The 16050-nt window shown below is 42.1% G+C and overlaps 1 protein-coding gene across 1 annotated transcript in view; it reads right to left on the bottom strand.

The window, feature by feature from the left end:
* Positions 1–16050, bottom strand: part of PLCE1 (phospholipase C epsilon 1) — a 273097-nt gene that overhangs the window by 60745 nt on the left and 196302 nt on the right. The window contains exons 7-10 of the mRNA XM_008696266.2: positions 11222–11897; positions 4109–4291; positions 2554–2671; positions 1824–1980 (exon numbers count right to left, since the gene is read on the bottom strand). Coding sequence (XP_008694488.1) covers positions 1824–1980; positions 2554–2671; positions 4109–4291; positions 11222–11897 — 1134 coding nt within the window. The remainder of the gene's footprint in view (positions 1–1823; positions 1981–2553; positions 2672–4108; positions 4292–11221; positions 11898–16050) is intronic.

The raw sequence follows: 16050 nt of genomic DNA on the forward strand, positions 1-16050 counted from the left end.
CTAGTGTACCCTGAATCTTGCTAATAGTGTTTATTCATGGAAAATTATTTTGTGTTGACATCTGAAAGTCACCTCTGTACATGGAAGAGTATTACACAGGATGGATTTGTAGCTGTTTGTAGGCATGGGCTGATGATCCCCCAAATGGTGTTGGAAATAGAGCAGGGAGGTTCAGGAAGAGGAAAAAGGTCCGATAAATTAGCTTATCTTTGCATTTAAGCAAGTACGTTCCCTTCTTCCCTTCTCGTTCAGGGTTAGTCTCTGTCTGCAGGAACCCTTCACCCTTACACTTTAGGAAACTTTGTCCACTTTCTCCCCTTCTAGGCCTCAGCCTTGCTTTCTCCTTGAACAGCATTTGGGCTAATTTTTCTTCCCTTGCCTTGTCTTATCTTTTGGATTTAGCTTCCTTGGTGGGCACTGACCCCTGTCCTCCTGTGGGAGGAGCCGATGATCTTGCATCTGGCATGTTAGGTCTACCTCTTTGAAAAGATTTTCCTCCCTTACTCGGTCCTTCCCATTTGTTTGTGAGTGATCGAAATAAAGGTAAAGTCACTTCATCCAATTTATCTGGCTATTTTATTTAGCCAGGATACTGTCTGTAGAGGCTGAAATATAAAGAGTTCTGATTCTTTGTAGCTTTTCATTTTGTTACAAACCTAAACTTGCAGAAAAGTTGTAAGAGTGGTACAGAGAGTTCCCATGTACCTTTGACCCAGTTTCACCAAGTGTAGAAATCTGAATGTATAGAGCATAAAATAAGTTCATTATTCACACTGTAAAAGAATGCTTCCTTTTAAAAGATGATTTACAATAGGATTCTTATCAGTAGCAAACTTCTTGAGAGAGAGAGAGAAATTGTGTGTGTGTGTGTGTGTGTGTATGTGCGCACGTGTGAGTGTGTAATTAACGTTTCCAAAGCCAGGGTCTGCACAGACCCATTTCCTCCTATCACTCCTCTGTTCAATAAAGAGTGCCTGTTTTATCTCGGTTCTGTTTGGAACCTCTGCATTTCTTAAACTTTTTGGGGGGTCGAAGGAGATGGTATGGCATTCTAATTCCTTTGTTATGCTTTCTTAATATTATTTCATCTGAGAGGGTAGATGTTGTTTCAAAACTGTACTTTGCATGGACCTTATAAATATAATTTACTACAATACCAGCTTTAGAATTATACCTTAATATACCCAACTTGCTCTAATACATTCATTTCTCTAGACATGTCTATCATGTCTTATATATGAGAAGAGTATTAAATATATTTTACCTAACAGCAAAGGGTAAAGCAGCTTACATTAAAACTTACTTGGCTCCTCAGTTAAAGCAGTGCTCTCCAACAGAATTTTTTGCAATGATAAAAGCGTTCTCTATCTGCACTGTGCAGTATACTAGTCACCAGCCACTTGTAGCTTGAAACACTTTTAATGTGCATAGTGTGACTGAAGAACTGAATTTTAAATTTCATTTAATGTTAATAGATTTAAAATCGAATTTAAAGAGCCATCTCTTTCCCCCTGCTGTGGCCAGCGGCTACTATATTTGACAAGGCAGCTTCAGAAAATCATAGCTTGGGTTTTGTTAGCATTACTGACCTTTGAAGGATTGGTCTGTCAAATAATTAGGAGCAATTATAGTAATGTGAGAAGATAGGAGTGTAAAATCAGGAAAATTAGAAGTATTTGAAAATTTGGGTTTTTTCAGTTTTCAATGTAATTGTTAAGTCAAAATTAGAGACAGTCTTTCCATAGAGCACCGGAAGATGATGCCCTCCTACACAACTTGAATGATGTGAAGGGTCCTTCTGTTTTATCATGTTAAGGCCCCACCTGGACGGGCTCTTGTTTGAAGAAGACAGCACAGGGGAGGACACTGGCCTGATGGGAGATGATGTCCCAGCAGACAAGTTAGGGGACCCAGCCGTGGTCAAAGAGTGGGCTCTTCTGGAAGGCAGAGTGTTAGGAGGGCTCATGATGGCATTCGCCTCTGTGAGAGAAAACACAGACACCAGACAACGAGGCCAGGTTATTCTTTCCCTCGAAATCAAAGAAAAACCAAAGCTGTTTCTGAAGGTCTGAGCAAATCTATGCAATTTCTATATAAGAAGCATATTCTGATGAGTGGACTCATGTGGTGGGTTCTCAACCTTGGCTGCACATCAGAATCATTTGGGGAACTTAAAAATATAGAGATGTTCGGGGCCCAGCCAGAGAGTATTGGACTCAGCTGGGGCTGGGGTGCCACCAGGGCATCCAGGTATTTTTTAAAAATAATCTCAGCCGTGGCTGAGAATCACTGGTCTGGTCTAATCCACCACATTGTATTTTGTATATCTCATATCCTCTGTGCATGAGGCCAAGTTAATTAATGAGAATCTTCTTCCAAGCACACTGAGCTTGCAGAAGTACCTCTTGGGTTCCACTATCTAGTTAAATACAAAGATAAGTATATCTAATAAGACAAAGAGTTTTAAGAATGTCCACAGTATTTAAATCACAATTGAAAACCAAATGCCTATTTACTTCTATTAAAAAAAAATAAGTCGGTATGGGGCTTTACCGGATTCTTCTTGCTCATTCATGTCTTGAGGGTCGGAACCACTCCGGCTGCGACTCTCCCTGTGCATTTTGGCCTTCCGCGTGGCCATCTCGTCGTCGGCCGCCTCTCCACTCTCACCCTGGGAACACACACGTGCCAACATCCCTCGTTCTGGGTTTCTCTCCCTCCTGGGAGGCAGGCCCCTATTTTCTGACTGCCCCACCTTCCACACGCCCCCCACCCCAAGTATAGACCCCGGTGAAGGCTGACCCAGGAGTCTCACGTTACACTATCCCACTTGTTTCTCCAGATACAGCGGCACTCCCCAGGGGGAAGGGAGTTGACAAGAGCAGACACATGACCCCTGGCATCTGTGCAGAGACCAAATTATGAAGCAGACAAAGCTCGGCTTAGGCATCAACAGCCTCCCATATGCAAAGTGTGGGACTTTTTCTAGATAACCATGGAGAAAATACATTATTGTGTTACAATGATAATCTCTATATAACGTAATATAGCATATATAGTGGTAACTAACCAAATATTTTCTGCCATGGGAAAGACCATAAAGTCTACCACTTTAGCCATTTTAAGTGTACAGTAGACTAGTGCTAACTCTATGTGCCTTGTTGTGCACTAGACCTCAAGAACTCTTTCCTCTTACAAAACTGAAACTCTAGAGGCAATGAAAAACGGGTTCCCCTTTGCCCCTTCCCGCAGCCCCTGGCATCCACCATCCTGTTTCCAAGAGCTTGACCACTCTAGGTACCTCACGTAAGTGGAATCTTGCCGCATCTGTCCTTTTGTGACTGGCTTATCGCACTTAGGGTAATGTCCTCAAGGTTCACCCACATTGTCGAGTCCCAGGATTTCCTACTTTTTTAAAGGCGGAACGCTATTCCATTATACATATACATCACCTTTTCTGGATCTTTCATTCATGGACGGACATTTAGGTTGCTTCTCTTGATACTATATTTTAAGTTGTGTCCTACATTGGGCATTTTTACCCTCTAAGACCTTCATAACCGGGCCCCTGGTCTTTTTAGCCTTTGCTTGCCCACCACAGAGCCTATGCTCCAGCGTGGAGCATGGACCCAGAACTGCACATGCTTCCCTGAGCAAGCCAAGTCTTTCGTGCCTCCCTCCCACGTGCCTCCCTCCCACCTCCGCTGCCAGAAATGCCTCCCCCGCCAGAAATGCCTCCCCCCTCCCCCCGCGTTGTCTGTCTGATAAATCCTATACAGCCTTCAGGACCCATCTGTCAGCTTCTCTGTGAAGCCTCTCCTGCCTGAGTCCTAGCCCTGGATCTGCCTTATATCTGCTCCCACAGCACTCTGTAGGTGGCTTCACCGTGACTCCTACTGAGTCCTTACTGTTTGTGGCCCCTGACTTTTTTGGGTGTTGACACAATTCCTAACACTGGTCTTGGCACCAGAAGGTGCCTGGTAAGTGCCTGCATTTCATTTGTTTCACCTTGTCCCCAGCCCCAAATGCTCTAAGGTAGTTTCTGGTGATGCAGACTATACAACCATCCTGGATGATTGGGTCTGAGGCGTCATAAATCACACTCTACCCTTATAAGGATTTTCTTCTTTTTCTTGGTGGTGCTTATGCCCAACGTGTTGTTTCTCTGCACACTGGGCTTCTCAGTACTCTTCGCGGATGTCCCAGGGCTGGGGTTGCGTGTACTCCATCGCCGGCCACCAAACAGCTCCACGGCGTGAGCCAAAGTTGGGCCTTCGTACCGTCCATCCTCCTGTAAGAGAACCGCATTCTGAATGCACGCGGGAATAGCAAGCAATGGGGAAGTCAATAGATGAATGGCTTCTAGTAAATTCCCAGAGGTGCAGGAGCTCAGGCAGTTACAGAGGACTAGAGATCTGGCCACCCAAGTGGCTCTGTGTCCAGTCGGTGATGAGACTGTTGGGAGTCTCATCATGTCCTCTCTTGTCCTGGTCACATCCCTGCTGAGTTCCAGGGATGTGCTTTACAGGGCCACGGGCAAGTGGGATGAAAACAAACTTCCCTTCCCAGGTTCAGAGGTTACATTCCAGAACTACCACTGCAGGAATATTCAGGAAGATGCACTTTGCAAATTAGGGCTTTAGAGGACAGAGGGTGTGTACGTGTGTGTGAATCTACTTAAGTAAGATCAAGCTCTATTCGTATTGCATCATCCTAGGTTTTTGGGTTTTTTTTATTGTTATTGTTTGTTTGTTTGTTTACCTAGTTTGATGCTTGGGACAGTCTGACTTGAAATACAGAGTATGTGGCATATGTGAAATTTACTTCAGAGGGCTCTGGGGAGATAACCATGGAGAAAACATGTTATTAAATAGTTGGTGCACACCTGAAACTAACATAACATTATGTGTCAACAACTATGCTCAGTAAAATAAAGAAAGAAAATAGTTGGGCTGCTGTCCTCTTGTGTGACTGATACCCAAGGATAGAGAGCCCAGGGCCCTCAGAACACCATGCATATTATGATGCTGTGAGCAGCGAGAAGATCCTTAAGGGGCAGGCGTTCTTCATGACAGCTGCTTCCCACCAGGTACCTCGGAGCCTCGTGTGCTGGGGAGCAGCAAAGACTGACTCATTCAACAACCACCAACAATTCTCCCTCTAAATCAGGGAGGCCAGTTAATAAAACTACAAAAAGTCACATATGAATTAAAGCCAATATGGATGATATTTCACAGGTTGTATAAAATGGACCTTTTAAAATTAATTTCCATTATTTACTGTCTTTACTTTCTGCAAGTTTTTAAGGACAGCCTTCCTTTGCAACTCCAAAGAGGCACTTGTAAGTAGGTTTTGCTTTGTTGTAGATGTTCTGTGAATAACAAAGGGTCTTTGTGTGTGTACTTGCTCCTTCACCCTAACATTCAATAGCTATCTCATTTTATGACTTGAGTTGTGACCTCCCACTTCCTGCATCCTGTTATGGATCCCAGGATGCTGAGGGACTTGGATGCTTGATGTGGGAAATCTTTTGGTGATCTCTGATGGATATCTGGGATTTATGCCTATCCATTAATCATTTCTCTTTTCTCTAACTATACCCCAATTTTACTATATGTTTTCCACCGGATACAGTCTTTTTTTTTTTTTTTTTTTTAATTTTACTTATTTATTTGAGAGAGAGAGAGAGTGTGCTCATGAGCTGGGCAGGGAGGGGCAGAGGGAGAGGGAGAAGCAGACTCCCCACTGAGCAGGGAGCCGGATGTGGAGTTCGATCCCAGGACCCTGAGATCATGACCTGAGTGGAAGGCAGACACTTAACCAACCGAGCCACCCAGGCGCCCCTGGATATAGTCCTGAGTCTTTCAATCAAGGTGAAACATCCTCCCTTGACCAAAGGTTGGTGTAAGATCCAAATAAGCCAATTAGAATCTCCCTCCCTGGAAAATGAATCGTGAGTACAGTGCTACTGAGAATGAAAATGGTTGAAGATCATTCCTTCCTGATGCAGGCCTGTTCCCTGTAAACAAGTCACTACAATTGACTTCAAAGTGGAATCAACATTTCATGCCACAATTTCATAAATAAATTTTGACTACCTTATTGAATATCATACACTGAAAGAAGTTTTGTAAAAATTTTTTCTATGGGTTTTAACTAACACTTTAAAAATTTAATAGATCCCATCATTAAACATTAAAACTTCTGCTCTGGGAAAAACATTGTCAAGAAAATTAGAAGACAAGCCACAAACTGGGAGAAAATGTTTGCAAAAGAAACATCTGATAAAGAACGGTTATCCAAAATACACAATGAAAACTTAAAACTCAACAATAAGAAAACTAACAACCCAATTAAGAAAATAGTCCAAAGACCTCAACAGACACTTCACCAAAGAACAGATACAGATGGGAATTAAGCATATGAAAAGATGTTCCACATCATATAGCATCAGGGAACTGCAAATTAAAATAAGATACCACTACAACACCTATTAGAATGGCAAAAATCCAGAACACTGACAACACCACATGCTGGTGGGGATGTGGGGTAACAGGAATAAGGATTCATTCTAGTAGGAAAGCAAAATGGCACCACCACGTTGGAAGGCAGTGAGGCAGCTTCTTAAGCGTTCTTTTACCATACGATCCAGCAGTCATGCTCCTTGGTAGTTATCCAAAAGAGTTGAAAACTTAAGTCCACACAAAAACCTGAACATGAATATTTACAGGAGCTTTATTCATAATACCGAAACTTGGAAGCACCAAAATGTCCTTCAGTAGGTAAATGGATAAACTATGGTACATTCGCACAATGGAGTATTACTCAGCAATAAAAAGAAATGAGTTATCAAGTCATGAGAAGACATGGAGGAATCTTAAATGCATAATAGTAAGTGAAAGAAGCCAGTCTGAAAAGGCTACATATTGTATGATTCCAACTATATGACATTCGGAAAAAGGCAGAACTATGGAGACAGTAAAAAGATCAGTGGTTGCAGGGGCGGGGGTGGGGGTGGGTAGGGCGAGATAGGGTGGGAGGAAGAGATGAATAGGCAGGGCACAGAGAATTTTTATGGTAGTTAAAATATTCCATGTGACATTATAATGACCAATATATGTTATATATTTGTACAAACCTAGAAATATACAGCACCAAGAAAGAATCCTAAGGTAAACTATGGATTTTGGGTGATTGTGATACATCAATGTAGATTCATCCCTCGTAAAAAATGTACCCATTCTGCTGAGTGATGTTGACAGTGGGGGTCACTATTCATGCATGGGGGGCGGGAGGTTTATGGGAAACCTCTGTACATTCCTCTCAATTTTATTGTGAACCTATAACTGCTTTAAAAAAAGAAAATCTTCAATAAAAAAATTTATTAGACCCATACTATGTATATATAAAAGAATCAGTCTCTATTGCTTTGGTATTTCTAAATTCAGAACATCCTAACATGGGTCAAGCTTTACTCTTAATAGAAATATTTCAGGCCTAGAAAAGCATATGCCTTTGTTTAATCTTTAAAGGAGATTTTCTGGGAACTGAAATGTAGTTTGACTCTTTCATTTTGTACAAAACAATAAACTTGGTTGGGATGGGTGAAGGATGTACCTTCTCTTTTTAATTTGGGAGAAGGTCTATTGTGAGTGAAACTACAGTCTCAGTTTAAGAAAAGTTACTTTCATTTTTAAAAAAAAGATTTTATTTATTTGTCAGAGAGAGAGAGAGTGTAAGCAGGGGGAGCGGCAGGCAGAGCGAGAAGCAGGGAGCCAAAAGACAAGAAATAGTGACATTTGTAATGAAGCCTAGGAATACAGGAAAATAAAAGAAGTTCATGTGGACATTAGGATCAGGAAACTGATTCCTTAAAAAGTATTCACGCACTTTTACCTCTTGGCGTTGTCTTTGCATATGATATTTTGGAGACTGTTTAATCTAATCCTTTGAATAAATCCTTTTTCCCCCTTGAAGATAGCCAGAATCTATTTCAGTTGCTTACAACTAAAGTTCACCTGAGAACCCTGTTTTTGAACCTTTTCAGATTCCCAGAGATCTTTGCAAATACCCAAGATTATGGGTTCTCAGCTCTGCCATGGAACTTCAAGCCAAAGCTTATGATACCAGTCTTTGTCCCACACCCCACATCAAATCTCTGGGGTTTACTTTCTTTTATTTTCCTGTATCCTTAGACTTTATTACAAATGTTACTGTTTCTTCTTGTCTTTTGCTTTATCTCCTGTTACTGTTTCCATTTGATCAAATACATTTGCTAGTTAAAATCCATGTATTTGAAAGCAACTTCACATGGCACCTGGGTGGCTCAGTTGGTTGAGCATCTGCCTTCAGCTCAGGTCATATTCTCAGGGTCCTGGGATCGAGCCCCACATTGGGCTCCCTGCTCAGCCGGGAGTCGGTCTCTCCCTCTCCATCTGCCCACCTCCCCACTTGTGCTCTCTCTCAAATAAATAAAAATTAAAAAAAAAAAAAAAGGAGCAAATTCATATACATTCATCACACAAGAGGACTCCAATGTCAGATTATTTTCTTTTCTTTCTTTCTTTCTTTCTTTCTTTTAGGGGCAGACGGCAAAGGAGGAGGGAGAGAGAGTCTTAAGCAGAGCTGAGAACTCAGCTGAGGTTCCTTGCTGAGTGTGGAGCCTGATGTGGGGCTCAATCTCATGACCCTGAGATCATGACCTGAGCCAAAACCAAGAGTTGATACTCAACCGACTGAGCCACCCAGGTGCCCCAGAAAGATTATTTTCTATATAAGCCCTTCCCAAACTGGGGATAAAGAAATACTCTTACAGGGCTGTTGATATACGTTTGGAAGAACCCAAGACTGTTCATGAATTTCTTGAATGTACGGATACATTTAAATTCATTTCTTTTGTACCTTAGGACTTCTCAGGAGCCTTAAGTATGCTAAGCAGTATCATAAAATAACCAAGAGGGGCATTTAACAGGAGGCCTATTTGACCTTTTGTTTTCCAGGTGCGACACTGGCAGCATCTTTCTATGTTCTCTGAGACAATTTGGGAGCTGGTCTGTATCATAGGAAAATAACCATTTGCTAGCCTTTTCACTTTTTTTTAAATTTCAAAAATTTTTTTAAATCTTGAGGGTCTGTTTCTGAGACATGTTGCCTTGTCTTTCAGAACAATGTTTTGAGGAAGACCATCACCTGTTTTCGGAAATGGGTGAGGTATATGCAGCTGTTTTGCCTTTACACTGTAGGGCCTTGTTTCCCAGCAGTGGTGGAGGGATGGGGGCAGGAGGGTGTAGTTGTGTTTGCAACTGGGAAGGACTAAGTCGGCTCCAGGTCACTTCCTCTGTCTCTGCTCCAGCGGAGCCTTTTACCTCTTCTGCTGTTCCTGGTCTCAGTTTTACCTCTTCTGCTGTTCCTGGTCTCAGCTGGTGCCTCCTTCAGCAAAAACTGTAGGTTGCCAGGGTGAATGAGAAACCAAGTATGCCATAGGTGTTAATTCAGTTACTTTAGGCTATGAGATCGGGAAGGAAACAAATGGAGCCAATAAACCATGTTGGGTTTGTGACCATGATTGTAACTGAGCTCAGAGACTTTGGTTTATATCCAGGCTGAATGGATTTATATGATTCTGGAAGGCTGAGGAATGATTATAATTAAAGATCAATATTTACAATAGCTCCTGAAGACCTTTTTTCCAAGCAGCTGACCACACTGGAATCTCCCTGCAGAGTGGACAGGCAGCTCGTATTTTGGTCTCTGTTTTCGGATGAGTTAACTGAAACAGGCTTTGTGCTGTGCAGTCCTAGCATCATCGTGTTAGACAAGCCTATATGCTTATTAATCAACTAATAAGTTAGTTCTTCAGGATATGATCTCTACTCCTAAGTATTGCATGGGTGTGGGGAAAGGGGAAAGAAGAGCATTATATATATATGCCCCTACTAACAGCTCCAAGGCAGGGAGGGGGGAATTATCTTTGCTTTTGGGAAGCATGTTAGAACTGTGAAAAGTACACAAAATCAGTCATTTGAGTAACTTAAATTATAGTCCTATTTGTTCGGTGACACTAGTAAAAAAGATACTTTTTTTGCCCAAAAGTTGGAAAAGCATAACAGAGAAAAACTGAATACTTGGATACAACTCATTTGGCAACGCCATCAACAGCGTCCCCTTGTGGCGGGGTTTTTGACTCACTTTCCCAGCAATCTGCGCTTTGTTCTCTGCAAGCACACCACTCTGGTGATGCCTGTGTCTCTTCCCACACCTCGTTCAGCCCAGTCCTGCTGCCACCCTTAGCTGGAGTGTTGAAGTACCTGAGAATTTTAGGGTTAGTGAGACACACACTCACTTTAAGCAGCTGACTGTGAGAAACTGCCTCATAAGGGCTGCTGCCAATATAATAACCTGGTGAGGCAGAACTCCACGCACGAGTTATCCCATGTTTGGGAAAGTTTCTTTCAAACTTTGAAGTTCTACAGTGAGGCAGCAATACACAGTAAATTAATGCTCCGAGAGTCATGCAGCATATTAGGGAATGAAGCACGATTTCAGTTTCCCAAGTGAAGGTTTCCAATGTATCAGCTAGTCCTTAATTAATAAAAACATTCACGGGGCGCCTGGGTGGCACAGCGGTTAAGCGTCTGCCTTCGGCTCAGGGCGTGATCCCGGAGTTCTGGGATCGAGCCCCACATCAGGCTCCTCCGCTAGAAGCCTGCTTCTTCCTCTCCCACTCCCCCTGCTTGTGTTCCCTCTCTCGCTGGCTGTCTCTCTCTCTGTCAAATAAATAAATAAAATCTTAAAAAAAAATAAAAAATAAAAAAAAAACATTCACACTCTAATGCTTTCGATGGAAACTGAGTAAGTGACAATGCTTATACTAACTGGTTTCTTTCCAATGTGAGAACTACAATGACCAGTCGCTGTGTTCATACAAAATAGTAATAGGACCTACTACGAGCCAGACACTATTCTTTACACGTAGCAGCTGACATTCTGGCTTTACACATATTAACTCAGACCCCACAGCCACCCTACGAATGGGTATTGTTATCATTCTCATTGTATAGATCAGAAACCGAGGCACAGAGAGGAGTCAGAGGTGCCCAGTACCACTCAGGAAGTACGTGCCAGAGTGTGAGGGTGAACCCTGGTGGTCCCAGCATGGTTTTGCAAGATTAGTATCTTGAGAATTAGGGAAGTGGGCAGAGGGGGAAGGCTGCGCCCCTACCTGATAGAGGCTGACATACTGTTTCCGCAGCCACTGCTGTCTCTGGTCAGGGAACTTCCTCATCTTCCTCACGGCCCTCGTGAGTTCTAGCAATCCACTGAAGAGCATCTTAGCGGTGTGCTTGGGCGCCACAAAGTGCAATAACCTATTGTCCGTGGTCTGCAGCCCATAGAGCAGTGTCACGCCAGTCTCTGAGAGAAACATGCTACCCAGTTTGTTCTGAACACACACAGTGTGTATATCGATGCTAGGGTGTCCCATGTACACAGCCTTTGCTGAAAACAGATCCAAGACCCCCTCCGCCAGGCCACTTAATCCAGCATTGCCCAGTAATGGGAATTTGCCAGGCTCAGCCGTGTTACTAAGCACACCAAGTTTTGCTTTAGCACTGGCTGGGGAGGCAGTGGTGGGCTTTACCCAGGTCAAAGTGCTGTTGTCAGGCTGGAGCTGGAGGAAGCAGCGGGCCGACAGGTGCGTGTCCTGGTCGTAGTGGATGACAGTGGCCCCCTGCAGCAGGAACTGGTGCACATCAGCTCGGATGGACAGCACGTACCACGGGATCAGCTCTGTCCCGTGGTCAAAGGCCTTCTGTGGCTCTTCTGATCCATGAGAGTCCCATTCTTTCGACTGCTCACAGAGGTCATTTTCGGAATCCAGCAAATCTCCAATTATAAACCTAATGGAAAGAGATGTAAATTTCGTCTGTCTTATAATCAGAAGTGAGAACAACACAGAGCTTTTCACTGACACTGGACGTCATTTTTCACTTCACCAAGCGTTTAAATTAGCATAGGAAATGTAAAATGCTAAAGGTCAGGGTAGATTTTTGTTGGTGCATTCTAAAACCTTAGATTTAGCCATAGGTCTGATCACAGGCATAAGGAAAGGAACTGCTAGATAAGTTGTCGTATTTTTTAAAAAAATTTTATTTATTTACCTTATTTTAGAGAGAGAGAGTAGGGGGCGGACAGAGGGAGAGGGAGAGAGTCTGAAGCAGACTCGGCGCCGAGCGTGGAGCCTGACACAGGGCTCAATCTCATGACCCCGAGATCATGACCTGAGCCCAAACCAAGAGTTGGGTGCTCTATCGCTGAGGCACCCAGGAGTCCAAAGTTACTGTGTTTTTAATATTAACAATAATCTTCATGATGTATTAGTTTTCCCTCTTGGGTCAGAAACTGTTAAATACTTTACATACATTTGGACTTAATTTGACCTACTTGTGAAGTAAGTTTTGTTTGTTTTTTTTTTTTAACCTCGGAGGAAACTGAGCTTCAGAAGGGGTAAGTAATGCACAAGAGGTCTACTCAAGGCAGGATTCTGCTCTGACTCATCGGCCTGGGACCGTCATCACTAGGGTGGACTGCCTTCTACTTGATCAGGACCAAAAGTTGTGACCTGAACACAATGGGGCAAAAATAAGCAGAACAAGACTGAATAAGCTGGCCTGAGAAGTGCCGCTGTTAAAAAATAAAATACCATTAGTTCAAAGACACTTGTTGGAAAATACAGTCATAGTGCCCAGATGAACAAGAACAGCTCTCCTTGACTCAACCTTAAATTTTCATTGTGTGTGTACATGTGTGCACATGCGTGTATACATGTGTGCGCACATGTGTGTATGCACACATGTACACATAAAGGACACGTCTGCTTGGAAAATTTAGCAAGTTGTCTTCCCTGAGTTGGGAATGTGGAGTGTTGGGTCCAGAAGGATCTGGGGGGAAGGCAAGGAAGCCTTATTGCCTCCTTCCTATATGGCCACCTTGGCAGGAATGTGCCCAAGAGAGACTCATTTTTTTCAAAGCAAGAAGAATTGTTATTAAGATCAATGTTTCTGCTGTCCATAGACATTGCAAAGTGGTGGATAAAACTGAGAAGGAGCTGGTCCATACATCTCTGGGAAGGAATGTTCCCATCCTCTTGGGAACTTGGCACTTGGGCAGACTACTGCCTCCTGGCAAGGCCTGAGCAGTAGCACTGAGCTTCCTGGACTCTTGGTCTAGAGCCTGGTCCCTGAGCAAGATCCCGCTCCTGCTTTCTGCAGGTTCTTCCTCCTTGCCTCACATAAGCAGATATTCTTAAAAAAGAAAATAAATCTATAAGATCTCACAAATCTGATGATCAGAATATCCTTTTCAAATGAGCCACACTGAAAACACTAGAAATAATCCAATGTCCAGCAACAATGAAACTTACAAATAAAATTTGATGCATTCATACAATGTAATGCATTGCACAGCAATGAAAATGAATAGTAATAGTCAATGAAATGCAACAAAAAGTACGTATCTTCAGCAAGACACACAAGAATATATACTGTATGGTTACATTTGTGTAAGTGTAAATTTCAAAACCAGCCAAAACTGTACTATATTATTTAGAAATGCAAAATAGTTGTATAATTATAAAGAAGAGCAGGCAAGAGTCAAACTGTCTCTCTTCGCAGATGACATGATACTCTATATGGAAAACCCAAAAGAATCCACTCCCAAACTACTAGAAGTTATACAGCAATTCAGTAATGTGGCGGGATACAAAATCAATGCTCAGAAAACAGTTGCATTTCTCTTCACGAACAATGAGACTGAAGAAAGAGAAATTAGGGAATCCATCCCATTTACAATAGCACCAAAAACCATACGTTACCTTGGAATTAACTTAACCAGAGACGTAAAGGACCTATATTCTAGAAACTATAAATCACTCTTGAAAGACATTGAGGAAGACACAAAAAGATGGAAAAATATTCCATGCTCATGGATCGGAAGAAATAACACAGTTAAAATGTCCATGCTACCCAGAGCAATCGACACTTTCAATGCTATCCCGATCAAAATACCGATGACGTTTTTCAAGGATGATGTTTTTCAAGGAACTGGAACAAATAGTCCTTAAATTTGTGTGGAACCGGAAAAGGCCCTGAATCGCCAAGGAACTGTTGAAAAGGAAAAACAAAGCTGGGGGCATCACAATGGAGGATTTCAAGCTATACTACAAAGCTGTGATCACAAAGACAGCATGGTACTGGCACAAAAACAGACACACAGACCAATGGAACAGAATAGAGAACCCAGAAATGGACCCTCGGCTCTTTGGGCAACTAATCTTTGATAAAGCAGGAAAAAACATCCAGTGGAAAAAAAGACAGTCTCTTCAATAAATGGTGCTGGGAAAATTGGACAGCTACATGCAAAAGAATGAAACTTGACCACTCTCTCACACCATACACAAAGATAAACTCCAAATGGATGAAAGACCTCGATGTGAGACAGGAATCCATCAAAATCCTGGAGGACAACATAGGCAACAACCTCTATGACATTGGCCAAAGCAACCTTTTTCATGACACATCTCCAAAGGCAAGAGAAACAAAAGATAAAATGAACACATATATGGGACTTCATAAAGATAAAAAGCTTCTGCACAGCCAAGGAAACAATCAAAAAAACTAAGAGGCAGCCCATGGAATGGGAGAATATATTTGCAAATGATGCTACAGATAAAAGATTGGTATCCAAGATCTACAAAGAACTTTTCAAACTCAATATGCGAGAAACAAATAAACAAATCATAAAATGGGCAGAAGATATGAACAGACACTTTTCCAATGAGGACATACAAATAGCTAACAGACACATGAAAAAATGTTCAAAATCATTAGCCATCAGGGAAATTCAAATCAAAACCACACTAAGATACCACCTTACACCAGTTAGAATGGCAAAAATCAACAAGGCAGGAAACATTGCTGGAGAGGATGTGGAGAAAGGGATCCCTCCTACATTGTGGGGGATGTGGTTGGTGCAGCCACTCTGGAAAACAGTGTGGAGGTCCCTTAAAAAGTTAAAAATCGAGCTACCCTATGACCCAGCCATTGCAATACTTGGTATTTACCCCAAAGATAGAGACGTAGTGAAGGGAAGGGCCATATGCACCCCAATGTTCATAGAGCAGCATTATCCACAGTAGCTAAATCGTGGAAGGAACCGAATGCCCTTCAACAGATGACTGGATTAAGCTGTGGTCCATATATACAATAGAATATTATTCAGCTATCAGAAAGACGAGTTCTCAACATTTGCTGACAACGTGGATGGCACTGGAGGAGATAATGCTAAGTGAAATAAGTCAAGCAGAGAAAGACAATTATCATATGATTTCTCTCATCTATGGAACATAAGAACTAGGAAGATCGGTAGGGGAAGAAAGGGATAAAGAAAGGGAGGTAATCAGAAGGGGAGTGAAGCATGGGAGACTGTGGACTCTGAGAAACAGACTGGGGGCTTCAGAGGGGAGAGGGGTGGGGGAATGGGATAGACTGGTGATGGGTAGTAAGGAGGGCACATGTTGCATGGTGCACTGGTGTTATGAGCAGCTGGTGAATCATCGAGACCTTGCATCAGAAGCCGGGGATGTACTGTATGGTGACTAACATAATGTAATAAAAAACATTAAAAAAAAAAAGAGCAGGAAGTAGTATAGTAAAATTCACTAATATAGTGGGGGAAAGGTAGTAAAATTGAGAAGGGAAATAGTATTATGGGTTCTGGCAATGTTTTCACTCTGGGTGGTAGTTACATGTCTATTCACTTGATAATTATCCAAATATATTTATTTTTAAAAACACGTCATCAAAAACTAATGATATACTATATGCTGGCTAACTGAACATAATAAAAATCAAAAAAATCTTTTAACTTTAGAATACTTTAAGATTTATGGAGAAATTTCAAAGACAGTAGACCCCACATTGAGTATTCCCTGTTTTTTTTTTTTTTTAAAGATTTATTTATTTATTTATTTATTTGACACAGAGAGAGGCAGCT

The sequence above is a fragment of the Ursus maritimus genome, unplaced genomic scaffold, assembly GCF_017311325.1.
Source record: "Ursus maritimus isolate PB19 unplaced genomic scaffold, ASM1731132v1 scaffold_7, whole genome shotgun sequence".
NCBI classification, from domain to species: Eukaryota; Metazoa; Chordata; class Mammalia; order Carnivora; family Ursidae; genus Ursus; species Ursus maritimus.